General features: G+C 39.9%; 1 protein-coding gene across 1 annotated transcript; it reads right to left on the minus strand.

Annotated features, from left to right (window-relative positions):
• Positions 1 to 352: 352 nt before the first annotated feature.
• LOC115584464 (phosphatidylinositol 4,5-bisphosphate 3-kinase catalytic subunit gamma isoform) lies at positions 353 to 18,011 on the minus strand. The gene is made up of 12 exons (XM_030421896.1): positions 17,575 to 18,011; positions 11,694 to 12,913; positions 10,461 to 11,088; positions 8,591 to 8,656; positions 6,998 to 7,223; positions 5,792 to 5,886; positions 3,552 to 3,695; positions 3,332 to 3,422; positions 2,822 to 2,952; positions 2,358 to 2,469; positions 1,959 to 2,116; positions 353 to 944 (listed from the first exon to the last, which is right to left on the minus strand). The coding sequence occupies exons 1-12, from the start codon at positions 17,809 to 17,811 to the stop codon at positions 687 to 689; spliced, it is 3,366 nt and encodes a 1,121-aa protein (XP_030277756.1). The 5' UTR covers positions 17,812 to 18,011; the 3' UTR covers positions 353 to 686.
• Positions 18,012 to 19,193: the final 1,182 nt, after the last annotated feature.

Here is a 19,193-nt window from a genome sequence, read left to right on the forward strand (position 1 = left end):
TTACAGGCTAAAACACAATTGATAATCCATCTTTATCCCCATCCTTATCCTAATAAGGCACCACAGTAAGTCTCAACCTGGAGCATATTCACACTTAAGTTGACAGAAACCCAGAGGCCCAATTATATTATGAAGCAGGCCAAATCGTAGTCTGACTCAGAATCGTACAGAGTGTATTTGTCTACTTTCAAGTCAAAAATAGATCGATATATTTATATATATAAAACTATTTAGTTTCAGTTTAGTTATATAACTAAATAAATGATGTTCATTTTGTAAAATATCATGTTTATATGTATATACGAGTCTATTCTATTTCTTACCTTTTTAATTATATTGTTTGGCTGCCGTGGCAAACAAATTTCCCCGTTTGTGGGACCATTAAGGAATACTGATTCTGATTCTCATGATGGCAAAAATGTAATTGAACTATCCTACTTGAATCCCTGTGTAAACATAAATGTTGATTGATTAAAAGCCATCACAAAATGTAGTTAAAGCTTCTGTAAATTATATATGTTCAGTAAAATAAGTGTTAATAAGCTATTTTTCATGGAAAAAAGAGCCTCTTAATAGAGTTCTCTGTCCTAAGAAGAGGCGATCCTGTCTGCTTGTGTACAAACAGAGACCTAAATGTTGCATACACGTGAACCTTTCAAGGACTCTGCCTTTAAAAGACCAACAGTCTACTTGATGCCTGCCATCATGTGGATCCACCAGTTGGCCTGCACGGTCCAGCCCTCATTCTCACACACAGAGATTTGCTGGAGGAAATGCTCCTTGGCCTCTGCCTCACTCTGTTCTTCCTGGAGCGCCTCCCGCAGGTAGCGCATGTCCTCTGCAGCACTCAGCTCGGGGATACCCGTCAGAAGCATGAGGTGGAAAAGAGTGATGAGCAGACGGGAGTGCGAGCGCAGGGAGAGATATGCTTGGGTGCATGTGTCCTGATACGGGCAGGTAGGAAAGACATGAGGCATAGAGGAGGACAGAGACAAAACACAAAGAAATAAGAACAAAAGATAAAAGGATATAATAAACAATATATTACAGGTATCTCTACCGTAGAACTGCACAATGAACTCATTTGTTCACTTATACAAACACATAACCTTCCATAACATGTAAGTGATATATGGTAAGAGGAAATTACATATATGATAAGTTTTGTTTGGTGTAGATGGGAAATTGTATGTTGAAGTTATAAGGACTTGATACTTTATGGCGAGGCATTAAAATGGATTGCACCGTCACGCCCAGCAGATATAATGTAGGCCAAAGCTTTTGATAACTTTTCATCTTCAATGTCTGAGGATGATACTGACAGAATGTGAAGTCTGTGGTGTTAAATCTGTAGGAGGAGTTCGTTAAAGTACGAGGCATGGAAATGTGTCAAAATCGCGGCGAATATCAATATAAATAGTAAAAATCATCTTTACTAAAGAAAATGTGAGTCACAGTTGTATTCACGTTTATTCTTGTTTGCCATAATACTTCAAAGTTGCACTATGTAGGTTTTTGGAAATTTTAATCAATTGAAAAAGATCGTCATTGACTGATTTTTTTTCTGACTAAACAAACTAAAAACACTTTGTTTTTATGAATGAATTAACTGAATAAACAAACTGACCTTAAAGGACAACACAGGTTATAAACTTTAATTTGTTTATATGTGGTAGACCCTGCCACCTTTCTAGCTTCAAACAGTGTTCTGGGGACCTTATTTGCCTCTGAGAACAGCTTGTTTATGCAGTAATGGAAAAAATCAATATGAAGATTGTATTATTACCTCATTAATACGTAAATATAACATTTCTGAGCTTGAATTTCTTCTCCAAAACTACGTAGTGCCCCTTAAAATATTATATATTCACACTTTAAATACTACTATCAGTATAATTACCAATTACACACAACTAAACACAATCACACATTATGAACACAATATCAGGTCTTCTCACCTTGAACCGCTGAAAGTAGAGGCTTTTGTGCCCTTTGACCCTGCCCATGACATACAGGAAGTCAGGAGTGAGGACAAATGGTACGCGCTCCCTGTTCACACCAAGGAAGCGCTTCGTGTTGCCCAGGATGTGACCGAAGTCAATGTGAAACAGGTTCCCTGAGAGACCCAGGACATACAAAGGCATTTCCATTCAGCTGATAAACTAATCTGGGTTCACTTTTTTTTTTTTGGCATGTTGTTTATTATTTGATCTCAGTGTCTGAGATTTACATGAAAAGTCATATTACTCGATAACGTGACTGACTGGACCGTTTACGTTTGCACAGTTGCCGACAGGTTTACTCATTTAGGTCAATGTAAAGGCAGTGTGATGTGAACAAGTATTTGGAGTGCATACCTTGGTCTGTGATCATGATGTTGTCATTATGTCGATCCCCTATACCCAATACGTAGGTGGCCACACAATAACCAGCACAGGACTTCACAAATTTCTCCACAGTCTTGTAGTGCTGTCGTCAAATGAGATTACAGCAGCTCAGTAACATAATTGGTAGCATGGCACAGCAGGAGCCACTCTGACACAGCTGATATGTCCTGGCCTACACACTCATTTCAAACAAGCTGTAAAAGCTAGTATAATTAAATAAAAATAAGGCTGCTTGAACAGTATGGACTGATGTGGCTCAGTGTGGCATTTAGACATAAGAAGTCTGAATGGAGCATGTTTTTTTCAGTTGAAATCTAATATTAACCGTGCAGAATGACAATAAAGTTGAATCTGATCTAGTGTAATCTAATTTGAGCCTGAATCTAGTGTAAAACATGGCTGTGGATTTTTTCTGTGTTTTAAATATTACTCACAATTTCTTGGAGTGGACATTTAGACTTGAGCCACTCAAACAGAGCATCGTTTCTGAAGGCTGCAGTCGTTCCTCCATGATTCCTCTGGACTGCGGCGATGGTTGCTGCGTTCCTGACAATCTCAATCATACCTGTTAAAGACGATACGTTTTTCTTATTATTACTTTATAATGGACATCCATTTTCTGTCTTGCATGTCAGAAATGGTCCATGTCAAGAAGACATAATTTCTTTGTTAGATTATTCACAATGTATTTTTACATTACGGACAATTTATCTTGCCCAATTTGCTCCAAATGTATCATCTAATTATGTTCCATTATCCCTTGCCATTCTTTATTGAATAACAAAAGAGGTACGCATTGAAAGGGAACTTTGCCTAATTTCACCAATAAAAAAAAAAAAGGGAACTTTGCCAATCGAGGGAAGAGTGGGGAAAGAAATTATAGCCATACTCAAGTCAAGTCTGTCTTTATAAATGAGGCCCCTAGTTTGAACTACAACTGATACCTATGTTGTGTCCTGTGGAGATGCAGCCGTATGGAATGAGGTTCAGGTCCAGAGATTTCTCCTGCCAGATGGAGTCCATCACCACCAGTGTCTTCTCAGGAAGATAAGGAGTCAGGTGTTACTTTACCCAAGGGTGAATCACATTCACAGACAATCAAAACACCAGCTCATTTTTGTCAGTATGGTGAGAAATAATGGGGAGGAAGAAAATCTTCCTGACCTGAATGACCAGCATGTCCTGTCTGAGGTCGTCCCCCTGTTTGAATATTATTCCAACAGGTGTAGGTGAGGTGGGCGATGGCATGGGGGAGAACTCCAGCCACAGTGGCTTCTTCTTAGAGGCCATCACCTTGCATTTGTCCAGCTGTACGAGTGAGATACGAAGATAACTGATGTGGATATGTAACTCATGGTAAAAGCCCTATAAACATATTTTCACAACTAACGTCTTAGTATCAGTGATGGTGTCTTAAATGAACACACAGAAGCAAGAGAGAAATACAGATACAATACCTTTTTTCTATGGAGCCAGAACAGTCTAAAAATTCACAAATGTACAAATCGTCAGTTATTTGCAATTTTCATCAAATACATATTTGGAAGTTGCTACATTGATATATGAATTGTCAAATGGCATTTGTCTCAGTGCTTTGAATTTGTATTTTTGAGACTCATCTAGCACAACTCCGATTCACAAATGCGTTTTTTCCACGAGTCGGTCGTCTGTAGCTAATCAGATGTCTCTCTCCTTTACAGCCAATAACATGAGTGCCTCCCCACGAGGGGTTTTTAACTGACGTCATTACAGTTCAAGTAGCCTTATTTTTATTTAATTATATTAACTGACGATTTGTACATTTGTGAATTTTTATTGCACATTTTTAAGACAAGAAATATTTGTGTGCGCATCACAAATATGTTAACAAATCTTATTTTTATATATATATATTTTTTTTTTACTTATATATGGATTGAAGCATATTTGGGTGTGCATTGAAAATGCATTTGTGTATCGAGTCATATATATATACACAACTCCCCAAATACATTTGTGAGTCCTTTTTCATGCATGTATTCCTTTCTGTGTGCATTTATCCATTATGAGACTGTTCTGGCTCCATATTTTTCAGGGTATTTAACAGCATTGGCTGTAAGAGTAATCACTTCATTAAGAAACATTTAAATTTTTTTTTTTTTTTTTTTTAAGTAAAATGCCACTGCAACTATTAAATGGATGCAGACATTCAAAAGGTTAAATTACATTAAATTAAAATTTCAATCTGTCCAATACTTTGATCAATCCCTAAATTCCGATGATTAATCAAATAATCCAGGACTTTGAGGGCTCATCAGTCAGAAAAAAAACGGCACAGTGGTTAAGAATCCTCTGAGGGAAGATCTTACAAACTCCAGCTGTTTCCAGATGCAGCAGACTGCTGTATCCAGCAAAACCTCTGGAAAACCCACTGTATACTACCCAGGGCAAAATGTACAGTGGGGTGGCAGGCTGCCCCACAGCTGCTGCACCTTTCCAGCTACAAACACTGTAACCTGAAACCATTCAATTCACCACAATGCCCCTAAGATGGCAAAAAAAGACAAGAAACAGTGAAAAAGGCAGAGTAGGTGCATCTGTTCCTTGACTTTTTTCAGTTAAGTTAATCACTAAACATGATTTGGAACAGCCTGTGTCAGTGTATCTTTTGGTCATTCAAAACAACAAAAAACTCATTTGTTATTTGATTTTCGTTTTAAAATACAAAAAATACAATTGAAATACAAGGTGTTTTTCTTTTTCATGGTCAAAAGGGGATGAGCGAAATTTTAAAAATGATACGATTTTCATTTTCTATTTCATATAACAAAAAATAAAATCACTAGAAAACAGAAACGTTGTTTTTTCATATTCTGAGACCGGATGTTGTCCTTTACAGGACGGGGCTCTGTAGAAGAAACAGTAGGCTAATAGGCTACGGTGGGGTAATCTACCGTGACACATGGACATGGTACTACGGTCCAGCCAGCTTGGTCAGCCTGTTCTCCCTGGTCAAATCAGCCGCACTTAAGTTTCGAGTGTACAAGTATTCTCAGCATTATGGTAAATGCAGAGAAAAAGCGTATTTACTTTCTGTTCAAAATAAGGGTATTAAGAACAGTAACCCATAATTCAAACCTACATTTAAAATAAATTATGTTACATTAAAGTGTTTCATGAGCCCCTGATGAAAATAAAACTCTAAATATCAAGTATCTTTACTGTACCATTGTAGCGAAATGCCAAAATAAAAGTCCCATATTTATGCCCCCAGATTGTATATTTTACCATATTTGAGGTGCCAAAAAACACATTGCTCAATAATTCCTGGCTACTGATGGTACATTTATCTGCCCACCCCCCCCCCCCCCCCCCCCCCCCACACACACACACACACACACACACACACACACACCAATGCTCACCAGGATCATTCCTGCTTTGACGCGAGGGTCAAAGGGCAGCAGGAACTCATTTGGCAGATTACATATTCTGAGGTACTCTTGAAGTCTGAGGGGCGCTACAAAAACAGACACAGAAACACAATTAGCCAAATTAGTTTAGCGGCTTCTTCCACAATGGGGTAACCTGGCAAAGAACAACAACCTTGTAAAAAATTATAATCCACAAATCATTACTCTAAGTGAACTGGCTGATGAGCAGCTGGTGTGCAACGTAACTTAATATACTAAAAGGCAGGCAGGTGCACACATAAGGCCCACGGGGTGCTTGAGCCCCTGCCTTTTTTGCCTCGTAATATAAAGTGCCCTTTTTGTGTGTGTTATTAATGAATAAATAATTCCTGTTGTGTAAGGGGATGTGAAAAAAAACGGTGGCTTTAAAAAAACGCCACTGTTCTTCTCTGTCCGCTGCTCTGCTCTGTCTCTCACAGAGGAGAGAGAGAGAGAAGCCCTTTTTAGATAGAAAAGGCGGCACATTTGCTCCAAGGTAAGGACGGCAATGTACCGGCCAGTCTTTATAAAACGGAGGCGTAATATTCCTCCTTTTCCAAAAGGGTAGGCGTAAACATGTGACGTGACGTGAAGCTCGAAGTTAAATATAACGTGCACTCGAAATACTAATTATTTATATTAGTATCATTTCTGGACAGCTGGGTAAGCAAATCCAGCTCGAAGGGAACTGCAGACCCGCACACAGAAATGAGTTTATGGCTAACACATTAGCACAACAAAACAACGTGTAGTAACAGGATAAGGATAAAAAGTTTGTAAGTCGGGTGTGATGTCAGCAGATGGGCTACCCACTGTAAGAAAGTATCAAACATAGGCCTAATTAAATAACTGCCTCAATGCAGGATAACAAGATATTGACTAAAACAGAATAAGAAAAGACACTCACCTTAAAGACATCATGTAGGCTATTGCAGTTTCTAGAGAAGGTGCGCTCGATTTGCTTACCCAGATGGCCAGGAATTATATTAATATCAATAATTAGTATTTCGTGTGCACGTTATAGCTATATTGTGGGCACAATTAAATTTTTTTTACCATGTCATGTCTGGGGCTCCGTAGTCTACCATGCTGGTAGAGTTAAATGTAAAAGCCTTTCATGCTGTATTATAGACACTGTTTTTGTATTGTTTATGAAGGTCTTTCTTAGCTGTATCTCACCTGTTGGAGACAGGTCATTCTTGTCTGGATAGAGGTTTTTTATTACTATTGCAACCTCCTGAAGAGCCTCGACAGCCTGGACCTGTTTGGTGAAGCTCTCAAGCATGGCCTGTCCACAGCCCAGCAGGTAAGCCTCCAGTATCACAGCCATGCGCTGGCGGAAATACGGACACCCTGTCACCTCACTTCGGACATACCAGAAGAAGAAGTGGCCGATTTTCTTGCTCTGCAGTGAAGTAGGTGAGGTGAGTGAGTCAGACAGAAAGCAGGATACAGACACATATAATATAATATAGTCCCTGCTGGGATACTGTTGCTTATCAATGTGTGTAGGAGACAGAGTAAAGCTCAGATTCTACATCTTACACAAGAAAACAAGTGCAAGGGAGGGAAATAAAAGATTTACTGTTTAATCAGGTTCTGTCTGTCACAGAATTACCCATTGGTATCTATTCTGCCATCAATTTTAAACCCAGATCTGTTGCCTATAGTCTGCTGAGACCATGGAAATAATGTGAGCATGGCTGTAGTGAAACTCTGGTACTAAGTGATGGAGTTACAAAGCCTGTCCCTGTACTGTTGGCAGATGAAGTAACACCATTGATTGGTCGAGTGTTTGGATTTCCCCATGGACCATTCCCATTTCAAAATGAAAAGGTGGTGAGAATGAACATGTCACTGTCCTGGCTCCAGCAGTAAGAAGCCAGAATAGCTGAGATGTTTCACACAAGTAAATTCTGCTGATGGACCAAAAAACCAGGTTTTTTTTTTTTTTTTTTACTAATCTCCTGCAGTTTTACCCAGAGCTGATAACCATCACTGACCCACAGGGTGAGGAAGGATTTCTGGAACTTGGAGGCTTTATCAATCATTACTAGGATAACCAAGGCAACAAACCTTCAGAAAGAAAAAACAAAACAAGAATCATCCAAGGACACTAAAGACCTACAGACAACTGACATCAAGGTTAGTGTCCTGTCCACCTTCTTTGCCTTACAAAGAATTGAAAGTGCTAATGTCCAGTTTGGAATTTTCCCACAATCACACTGCATCCATTGAAAAAGTAAAGACTTGTTCACACCACATTTGTGAAAACATCAGTAGAGAAAGCAAAATAATAAGGAGACCATTTTGGGCTGGCAAACTCAAAGCATGCAAGATAATCTCATCTACTCTGTTATTAGCAACACTGCTCCTGACAACTTCAAGCAAAGTGAGTGGACTATGACCTAAAGTACCCAGACTTATCATCTCAGCATTCAAGGTAATCTAAAGCAAAGGGAAAGAATGAAAGGGAATTGAACTCAGTGTGAAGCACTGCAAAGTGATTTTTAATGGAGAGAGCAGAAACGATAATGAGCGCAGCTGGTGTCGGACAACTGTACACTGATGGTCAACTTTTCTGCATTACCACATGCAGTTATACAAAATGAAGAATCTAAAGATATAAAACATCTTACTAAACATATCTTAACCTTGCTATGTGATTATTGGCCACTGTTTACTTTAAATCCAAATATTCACCACTACAGAAAATTGCAGACGATCATGTATATACAGTGACACTGAATATGAGGATGCTGCTCGACTTACCCGCAAAGCTCTTTGGATGAGATAGCGAGCGAGGAAACTGTCATGGTAAGGTTCCACTTTCAATGTCTGTATGAATAAATATGATGGAAACAAACTGTAGGTAAGGTCACCAATCTTCAGTGTCTACCACATTACATATGCACAGACACTTAATGCCTTTGCAGCATTAAACTGTATATTGAGACTCAAAACAAAACAAAACATCACATAATATACATACATGTAGATTTGTGATGATCAATGAGCAATGTATTAATTTGTTTTATTATCTTATTATTAATTAGTTAATCTAATTATTAACGTATCACAGAGTCGACACAACCTGTACTATATAATGCATTGCAATTAACCCCCCGGTACATTTACTGGATAATATTAATTCATACATAGCACTCCTTCCCTGGAAAACTACCTGGCAAAACCTTAAATTATTTTGTTACTTTAGACTATATAAAAATTTGGGGATCAAATGTTGTCTTCAAACATGAAATAAGAAAGGTCTCAGTGAGGTCATGTTGTGCTTTTTGTGTTTTTGCCTTTCCTTTATTGTGTTCTGTAGCATTTTTGTGCACGTGAAAGGTCTGCAAAGTGAAAAGCCCAAAGTCCATGCCAGAGGGAGTTACTCTCTACTGGAGAGCACACTGCTCCTGCACTGACTGAAACGTCTGGTTTGGAGTCAATCACACTACCTTGCTCAGAATGACCTGCCCTGCTCTGTCTCTGTTTGGCTGCATCCTGCCTTTGAAGTTATGTGCATGGGCATCTCTCACCAAAGATTGAACAGAGGCGAGATGTTTCGCTCTATAGCCAAAACGGAGTGTTCAAGACACAGTGTAAAAAAGGATACCTCTGCAATGTAGCACAGTAGTAGTCCACTAGTAGGACACCAAATAAAAAGTATGAACCTGAAAATAAGCAAATAACCAAAATCAGGAGCAAAATCAGTATGTTAGCTCCAGTTATTATGTCTTGCTAATCAGCTTGCCGATCCTTATGGAGCATTACCTCAAAGGCAAAGAGTTAGCATAGCACTTTAGTTTAATTTTGAGGATCAAATACTGACTCAATATTCAACAATAAACAATCTTTCTTTAGAACTTCTCACCCAAACTTTAACCATTAGTTTGTGTTTTACATTCACAACTATTACATCTGATGTGAAATATTTCCCTACTATGTGAAAGGTAGAGGTACTGGAAGAGATTTAGCTAATGTTAGCAGCTATGTCCTGTCTTCTACAGCTTATCAGACCTTGAGGATGCTGACTTTTTGGTAGAGTCATGAAGCCTTAGCCTCAGTCTTTTGTCCCAATATGTATGTTAAAAAATTTGAAAGACATTAGCGTTATTTAGCCCTGCTAGCAAGCTACTGCAGATCAAATCTTATCATTGTCGTTTTTAGCAGTCAAAATTGACCATTGCTGGCTAGAATTTATGAAACTGCTTTTGTCTGTCTGAACTGAATGTTTTAGAAAATAAGTCTGTTATCATTGTAAATTGCATAAGGGCCGAAAAGCTTGACAATTGGCCCACAGCAACACTTCACTGAATTATTTCACAATTTATTAGGTTAGATATTGAATCTGTAATTATTAATTAGTTTTATTAACTTAGGTATGATCAGTGTAGATACATCTATAGAAACATATCTATTGACTAGAATGCTCATAGATTTGTTATTACATTAATCTAAACTAAGGCAATAGGTTTGGTGATTTTGTACAGCACTGCAAATTCAATAGAAAAGTATGTTCCAATAATTGGTTATTTGCGTATTTCCTCCGCAAACACACTTTGTATGTGTCTCTATTTTTTCAAATAAACAGCACAAACTTTTGCTCTGTCTTTTAAGATGAAAACACATATCTTACCTGAACCAACTGCAGCAAATACTTTAATACATCATCATTGGACAGGTTCTCCAATCTCTGGACTGCTATTCTCCTCACGACCACATCAGCAAAGTCCATGCTTAACAGCTCTAGGGCTACTGTTATATCAAGTTCCCCAGGATCCCAGTTTCCCAGTAACCAGTGAACATCCTCAACCACTCTACGGTTCATCCAATCAATATTGCGTAGGTAATGGGGGAGATTCGTGGCATAGCGGATGCTCTCTTCCCGAAACCTTTTGAGGCGATCCCTGTTGGTGCTGGTGACTGGAGATGGGGATCTTAGAATCACACTGTCAGTCAATGGGCTCAAAGAATCTGTATTTGGTAAGGTGGAAGGGGATGAGTAGGGTGAGGAGGATAGTTCATCTGATTTCGTTGGAGTGGGGCTTGAGGTGGAACTGTCGGAGCATTCAGTAGAGCTAAAGCTGTTTGGGAGAACCACCGGGAAACTGTAGCGGTCCAGAAGGAAGCTGATAGCCATGGAGTCAGCTGTGTCTGGGTTAGTAGCAGAGGACAGCTTATCCGCTTGGTAGGTTATAGCCTCTTCTTCCAGGTCAGGGTAGGACCACATGTTCAGGCTGTAGGGGCCCTGGCTGAGGATGGATCTGCAGGAACAATCATGTGATAACAATCATCTACAATTTGCAACAAATATGGTTATAGACTAATGCAGTTATGATAGTTTTCAGAATGCTGATTGAAACTGTTCGGGTCAAAATAAGTTACAGCATACACAAGCAATAAGCTACCTAAGCACTGCTCATGCTGTGTTTTTGTTTAAAGATCCTATTTGTAAGAAACGTTGATATTTTAGTCCCATTTCCAACTTGTCAAATACTGACACTTTGAGGTGCATTAACTTTTGATGAAAAGCATGTAAGAGAGTGCCACCCCTTTTCCTGTTATGAAAACTATGGACTTGAAGTCCGGTCAGGCTGATATTTGAGCAAACACAATAATTCCCTTATAGATTACAAAAAAAAGTATTTTTCACATAGTGTACTGAAAGGAAACTGGCTCCCTTGCAGTATGTGATGTATTGTTCAAAACACCATGTTTTCCTTGAGAAGATTCAGTAGAAAAATGTAACCTATAAGTTGCTCTTTTAAAGGTTATGGCAGATTGCGTCGTACATGTTTTTAGTTACTGACATTTTAACACTGACAAAACAGATAAAAACATCAAGTCATACTGATAATAAAAAACAAACCTGTGATCTATGAGGAGAAGATTGACAAAGTAGAGCACCTTCCCCTTCCCTTTCTGAAGGTCAGGTGCTTTACTGACTGAAGACAACTGTGGCTTTGAGTCTTTGGGTGAAGAGACCTTTGGATCTTTGGTAACTGGAGAGACATCCCCACCACCACTAGCATTAATAGTGAAACCTAGCTTTGCTCCACGTGGTAGATCCATGAGCAGAACGTCAAATTCCAGCCACTCATTCCAGAGTACTTCATCTGCGAAGGCCTTGGGAGAGGACATCACTGAAGACAGAACCTTGTTGCCATAAAGTATTGAGGCTTTCACATAAACAGATTGAGGGCATTTGTTCGGAAGTTTTGCAATGTCAAAGCCAAGCAGTTTGACTCTGAGTTTCCTGTTGCAGTCCCACAAGGATATCATGAAAATGTTGTCCAAATCCTTTCCATCAAGGCGGAGATCATCATGAGAGCTAAACTGTCCACTGGAACCATCAACGAGTGGCCAGTCCACAAACTTGACAGCTTCATCAACAGCCTGCGACACAGGAACCACAGAGAGGTGGAGGTCTTGATTGGTTTTTAAGCACTGGCGAACCCAGAGGAAATTGCTGAGGGGGTGGTCTCCAGATAAAAACTCCTCCCTCCCGCAGACTTTCAAAACCAGATCATCCGAAGCATCATAATCAACTCCTTGGTCTGCCATGACCTTTCTAAAAACTTTCAGAAGAACGCTTGGCACCGTACTAAAGTCAACATGTATGCTGAAGCTGATCTTGTTCATGTAATGGAGGGTGACAGGGAGTTTTCTGTTGAGTTGGTCCTGTAGGTCATTTGGAATGGGGGCACATGTTATCCAAGGCTCTGTGGCGTATAGCTTGTCATCCCGATTCCTTAGCTCTTGTCTTCTCGGAGATGCCAGTTTCCTGCGTGTAAATGTGAGCTCACCAAGTCTATCAGGTGCTTCATTCTCCAGGTTGTGTCCAATCAGGTAAGCCAGACATTGCTGTTGCTTCTTCTTCTCCTCTGAATCAACTGTCAACAGTGGTTGTACCACTATGTGCGCTGAAAGACGCCCGATGTCATCAAACGACCATGGGATGTCTAATGTCCTGATAACCTGAAAGTCATCGTAAGCTTCATACCAGTCTTCTCCCCTGGCATATAACAGCGTGTATTTCTCTGGGTCCAGTATTGCAAGTGGATCAGGATGGCAACTTTGTTCCTGGGCCTGGAGGCAAAGAAAAAGGACATTTGAAAAATGGACAGTGGTTGCACCTTGTTCATACACAGGCGGAACACTAAAAGGACTAACAGATGAAGTGAATAATATTGATCAACTTGTTGTATTGCAATGTGTTACTTGGGTCATAGAATTCACATTGATGCTACTTGATATGCACCCAAACAATGCTGGAGACCAAGTACACCTTCTTATAGCAACAGCAATCCTATGTTACAGTGGCCCCCTTGGCAGGACAATAGGCTGTGCCACATTGTAAAAACCACTCTTGAATGGCCCGATGAAAGTGACAAAGGGTTTGAGGCTTCTTAATTTCTTGGGAATTCCAATGCCAGGTTTACTGTTTTGCTGGTGGGGCCACTGCCATTGGCGAGTGCCATTGTCATCAAGGAGATTGGGGGGTTTATGGCTTGTCCTGCAGTGGACCCAAGGCTTCCGAACAGGATACTGTATTGTAATGACATGATCAATATTATTCACGTCACCTGTAAATCCTTTCAATGTTCTTGTTGGCATAATTAGGGCTAAAACTCTTCAGCCACACTAGCAGATCTGAGTTTGTAACAAAAGCTGAAGATGCTTTTGGCTACAGGTATCACCAGTTGGCTAACATACTCACAATGACAATGCTGACAGCTTTAGCAGGTATAATACATAAAGCATCTCAGTTCACCATGGTAGCATGCTAACATTCCAATTAGATTATTAAAAGGTACAGTGGAGGCTGAAGGTAATGTTTTTAGTTTTGCAGGTTTTTAGAGAGAAGCCAAAGTATTCACCATATTAGAATTTGAGTATATGGCAGATTGAATAAATGATGGAACAGTATGGAAAGTCATTCATTAGCTGTTGAGACATTTCGCAAAAAAAACCCAAATAGGAACCGCTAAAGGAAAACCCAGGTGATCACCAAAGTTTTTACAATTCACCCTTTAGTATCCATAAATATCTATTAGTTGGGACATTTTCGTTTGTATTAAACTGGTGAACCAACCACCATTGTAATCCTACAAGAGCTACTCTGCTAGCATGACTAAGTTGTGTCCCAAATCACCTAATTCACTCCTCATTCACTTCATATTGAGTTCTATATAGAGGACAGTATATTGAGCTCATAGTCAGGTCTTTTCTTTTACCTCCAGGGCAATGCATGGCGATATATCGTGCTTAGTTAGTGACCATGGGTTGTACACTACTTTTTACGATACACTGAAAAAAGTGAAACTACTGTGTCATTCCTTTAAAGTATATTTTTAAATTGGTCTAATGAAAAATTATGGGTTCATTTTTAAACCTGATGTTTTCAGTTTGCTTCAAAGCAAATGTCACTACCTGTGGATAAAATTAAAAGAAACACTTCTACTCAAATGGTATTTTCACTTCAAACCAAACATTTTCCTGTCACGTGACCATGTGACGTCACGTCAGACCGCTCTTTTCGACGTTGAAGTCCGCCATTGTTGTTTCCTCGCATCAAGTGCGGACTGCAAGAGTGGCAGGGTTCTCCCCAGACGGTGGAATAACGGCGCTGCGCCGCTATACTGCTAGCCCAGCGCCACTATACTCATTTTCAATGTTAGCTGCTTTATAGCGGGTGTTTGTGGGCTGCCGCGGTCTTCTTGTAGTGAACAACAAGTGTCCTACGAGGTCTGTCGCCATAAAACCATGCTCCTAACGAGACAGTGCTGTTTTATGAACTACAGGAGCCCATGAGGAGTGATCTCCACCCCGCTGATGGCGAGGAGCGCCGGAGGAGCCCCCCGACGGCGAGAAGCGATGGAGCGATCTCTCTCACCAACCTCCATCAGATCTGTGCATAATTCTCAATAAATCACCTTGTATTCTACCTTAACCTGTGTCTGCATCTGAGTCCCTGGTCCCCGGACCTGACAATGTCATGCCATGTGACTCTGAACATCATGCATCAGCGCCCACTCCTCACTCAACTGAGGCAAGGAGGAAGATAACTGAAATAGCATACAAATTGTGTTCTTAGGGTAAAAGCGAAGCTCCAGTAAAAGAAAATGGAATATGGGAACTGCAACACAGTTAGTACATCGTCACAGGAGTTGATGGTCACCCTCAATCTTTATCACTGATTGTTTGATCACGGATTCTGATGCCACTGGTCATCATTTCAAAGTCATCAAAAATAAATGGTCTTTTGAAGAGAATTTTCCTGTTTTTTTTAAGTTTTCTCTTAAGTGAATCAGTTCAGTGAATTCTAGTCCTATATTATAGGGAATTACATTTTGTTTATGGTGATATATCAGTTTTTAAAAAGGCAAAAAATATCATTGTATATGTAAGTAAGTAATACTTTGGCTTGTGACTATAAAAATATATTGATTATGGTATAATTAAAAAGATACCTTGTACTGAATCAGAAATTTAACTTGAGAAAATGTTTTAAAATTGCGTGTAACAGAATTACAGCAATTCAGTTAGTTTATTCCAAAGTAAAATTTATAATTGGATGTAATGGTAAATATTAGGTTTTACCAAATTAAAAAAATAAGTTGAAAAAAGCAAAAAAAAATAGTTTGTGGTCTTTGTAATGAATAATGTTTTTGCTTTGAATGAAAGCACATTTTTTACTTTGTCTTAAAATACAAAATTTATTTACATTAAATCAAAATTTAGGTTTTCAACCGAATCATACATTTAATTTGTGAAAAACTAATAAATTTAGGGGTAACAAATTACAGTAATTTTGTTGATCCAAAGTATCACTTTTTTCAGTGTACATTGTGGGATACTCTGAGTCCAGTATACAGAGTATCATAAACCTCTGTATATATTTGGACGGCACTACAAAATGAGGAATATGAATGCACTATATAGTCTAATATACACTACTCGCAATAAGTTAGGGATATCGTTATTTACATGAGTGCTTTTCCTATTTGGTCTGAATTTTAATGAAATAAGTAAAAGTTCACTTTGATATTACTAATAATGAATGAGAAGAAACACCATTTTCATTAGTTTAATATTTATTACCCCCAATATTTAGACAATAACAAGGATAGCCCCAAATAACAAAAATTGACAATGTCAGTAGTGGGTGTTTCCACCATTTGCCGCAATGACAGCTTGACAGCGACGTCTCATGCTCCTCACTAGCCTCATGATGTTGTTCTGAGGCAATGCGTTCCACTCCTCCTCAAGTGCTACACGCAGTTCTGCCAGGTCACGTGGGGGTGGGGTACGATCATCCAGTCTCTGTTTCAGCTGGTCCCAGACGTGCTCTATGGGGTTCAGGTCAGGGGACATTGCTGGCCATACCATATGAGGCACTCCGACTTCCTGAAGTCGAGCTGTGACAATTCTGGCACGATGTGGTGGAGCATTATCATCCATGAACAGAAAGTTGGGGGTGTGCTGGCAGATTGGGGGATGATGATGGGTTCTATGATGTCTCTGAGGTAAGAACGTGCAGTGACTGAGCCATCTACAATAACCAAATCTGTTTTGCGCTGACTGGTGATGCCTGCCCAGACTGTTGCACCTCCTCCACCAAAGGGAACCCTGGGGACCATGTTGACCTCGGCGTATCGCTCACCTCGCCTTCTCCAGCAACGCTGACGACCATCATTTCTGTGCAAGGTGACCCGACACTCATCAGTGAACAGGACGGTAGACCACTGCTGCATTGTCCAGGTCACATAGTCTTGTGCCCACTGCAAACGTTCACGGCAGTGTCTTGGTGTCAGTGGAGTCCCCTGCAACGGTCGTCTGGCATTCAAGCCAAAGCGGTGGAGTCGGTTTTGAATGGTTTGTCTGGAAACCCTAGTACTCCTCACATCTCGTAACTGGGCCTGCAGCTGTGTGGCAGTTGCATAACGACGTCTGAGTGCATAGGTCCTTAGGTACTGGTCATCGTTGCGGTCTGTCACTCGTGGGGCTCCACTCCTGGGTCTGTCACGAACTCTGCCAGTAGTTCTGTGTCTTGATGCAAGTCTGCTGATGTCACTTTGAGACACATCAAGTTCACGAGCAACATCTGACTGCCTGCCACCGACCCGAAGGCGCGCTATGGCCAGGTGGCGCTGCTCGTCCCTTAAGTGACGTTGTGTGTTCATGGCTGTTTGGATGATGAACTTGGAATGACTTACTGACAATACCAGGTTTTTATACCCACAGAATGTTGAAATTGATGCCACATTGAAAAGGGTTGTCTTTTAGTTTTTTGGTATTGGCCCCAATATGTAAGGCACACTGTACACAGTGAGACCATTACGTGGAAAACACAAAATGAGTTGTGTCTATCACCCCAATACAATTGCCTCCCTATCCCAAAACTCTCTGAAGTGAAACAAACACCGTATGTATGAAATCCACTGAGTCTCTCACAATATCGCTAACTTATTGTGAGTAGTGTATATAAGACACAGCCTAGGGCTTTTCCTCTTCATTTTGAGCTCCCAACCACCATCACTAGCACCACCTGAACAAATGTCAATATGTGACTTTAAGTAGCAGAGATCTATCTACAAAATGACTTAGAATGTACTCATTTGCGATGCCCAGCTGTAAATGTTTAAGCAATGCATAAAATCAATGCACAAATCCATCAAAAAGAGAAAAAAGTTTCACACATTTAACACATTTCTGAAGGACAGACAATCCAATTGGGGTTTTCCTACCTGCATGCAGATGCGAAGCCGCAGCTGGTAGACGCTGCACTGCGCTGGGAGAATGACTGACACTAATTCACAATCCGTATAAACATTGTACGCCTCATCACCAGATGCCTGTGGTGTCCCAGGCCCAGGCTTAAACTCACAGATGAACTTCAGGTTGTTCTCAGAGCAGCTTTCAGTCACCATTCCAGTTAGATGCTGCTGAGTAGCAGGCAAATTCAGGAGCAATGAAGGATCCATCGATACTTTGAGAAGGCAAAACCTCAACTTGAATTAAAAGTATATATGCATACTGTACATGTTAGTCTAACTGATTGTCAGATCTCTCTCTGCTACATGATTTACAAGGTCTTTAACATGGTATTTCAGATCACTAAGATTTGTTAAACAAATCTTACATCAACAGGTGCGGCTTTCTTAAGATTCTCAGGTGGACTCGGTGAGAGTCTGCATCTGTTTGACTGTGTGAGACTGTGTGTTTACTTTCTATGCTTGCTTTGGCACTTCCTCATTCTTTGATACCACAGTTCTCAGTTTCACTAACACACAGTTAAATACAAACAAAGCATTTACTGACACCGTAAAGGGGTTGACTTCCTTGTTCCTTTTTATACACAGATAACACATTTTGTTTCCCTTTCTGACATTTTAACATTTATTGTAGTACTTACATTGTTGCATAATGAAGCGTGCTTCCCTTGGTATACCAGGAACAAGTGGTGTACTCAAAAAATATGTTTGTAATAAAATGCAACATGTATTTCAATTCATAATCATACAAGACAAAGGGGAGTAGTACGAATGTGTTACAGGAGATCACCAAACCTGTTTGGGTTGTTTGACTTGCAAAGCCACTGTAGAGTGGAGTATGGGTACACCTTAAAGTCATCTATCTGTAAATGAAAGGTTCAATTAGTCCTAATTTAATGGGCAAGATAGTCATAATGTATATGTGGGTATTGTCAATTGGTACTTATGATTGCCAGTCACAGTTCCCTCTTACTCTGATTTTAAAAGCTGTTATAATTACAGGTCTCTGAAGTTCCAAGGCAAGGACACAGTGGGAGAGAAATTATTGTGACAGTGGGCATCGCTCTCTCCTCGAAATGACTAAATTTTTATGTTAAGTTACTTATGTTCAAAGGAAACTTTTTTATGTTGCACAGGAATTGTAGGGAATTTGTTGAGGTGGATGGAGGCATACAAAGTGCAAGACATAGCGACATTAGAGACCAAGGAACGCATCATGAGTCCTAAAAATTAAATCAATCTTGAATGTCTTTTTTTAATCTTGTCTCTGACTAGGTTTATGCAACAAAAGCCTTCTGGTGAACGATCATAGTTTTTGGAAATATTGAGAAAACACATTGTGTCTTTTGAATTATTCATTGTTCAGTTTTAACCAGGGCCACAACCTCTCCCTGACCTAAACCAGGAGGTGCTGGTGCCGAAACATAACCATAAAGTGTGCCATGCACATGGGTGTAGCGGAGACGGGATACATGGGGGATGTCCCCCGCACTTCCCGTGTCTGTGTCCTCTGTCCCCCGCCCTTTATATAGCCATTACAACCATTCAATTCATTTCTAACACGTGGAAACGCGTTTTTCCGAGCCACCTAT

Source organism: Sparus aurata, chromosome 7 (genome assembly GCF_900880675.1).
Source record: "Sparus aurata chromosome 7, fSpaAur1.1, whole genome shotgun sequence".
NCBI classification, from domain to species: Eukaryota; Metazoa; Chordata; class Actinopteri; order Spariformes; family Sparidae; genus Sparus; species Sparus aurata.

Coding starts and splice junctions, on each gene's coding strand:
- LOC115584464 (XM_030421896.1), bottom strand. CDS start 17,811: ATGGATCCTTCATTGCTCCTGAATTTGCCTGCTACTCAGCAGCATCTA. Junction 7,224..8,590: donor TCATCCAAAGAGCTTTGCGG/GTAAGTCGAGCA, acceptor ACTTCACTGCAG/AGCAAGAAAATCGGCCACTT. Junction 3,423..3,551: donor AGGACATGCTGGTCATTCAG/GTCAGGAAGATT, acceptor CTTCCTGAGAAG/ACACTGGTGGTGATGGACTC.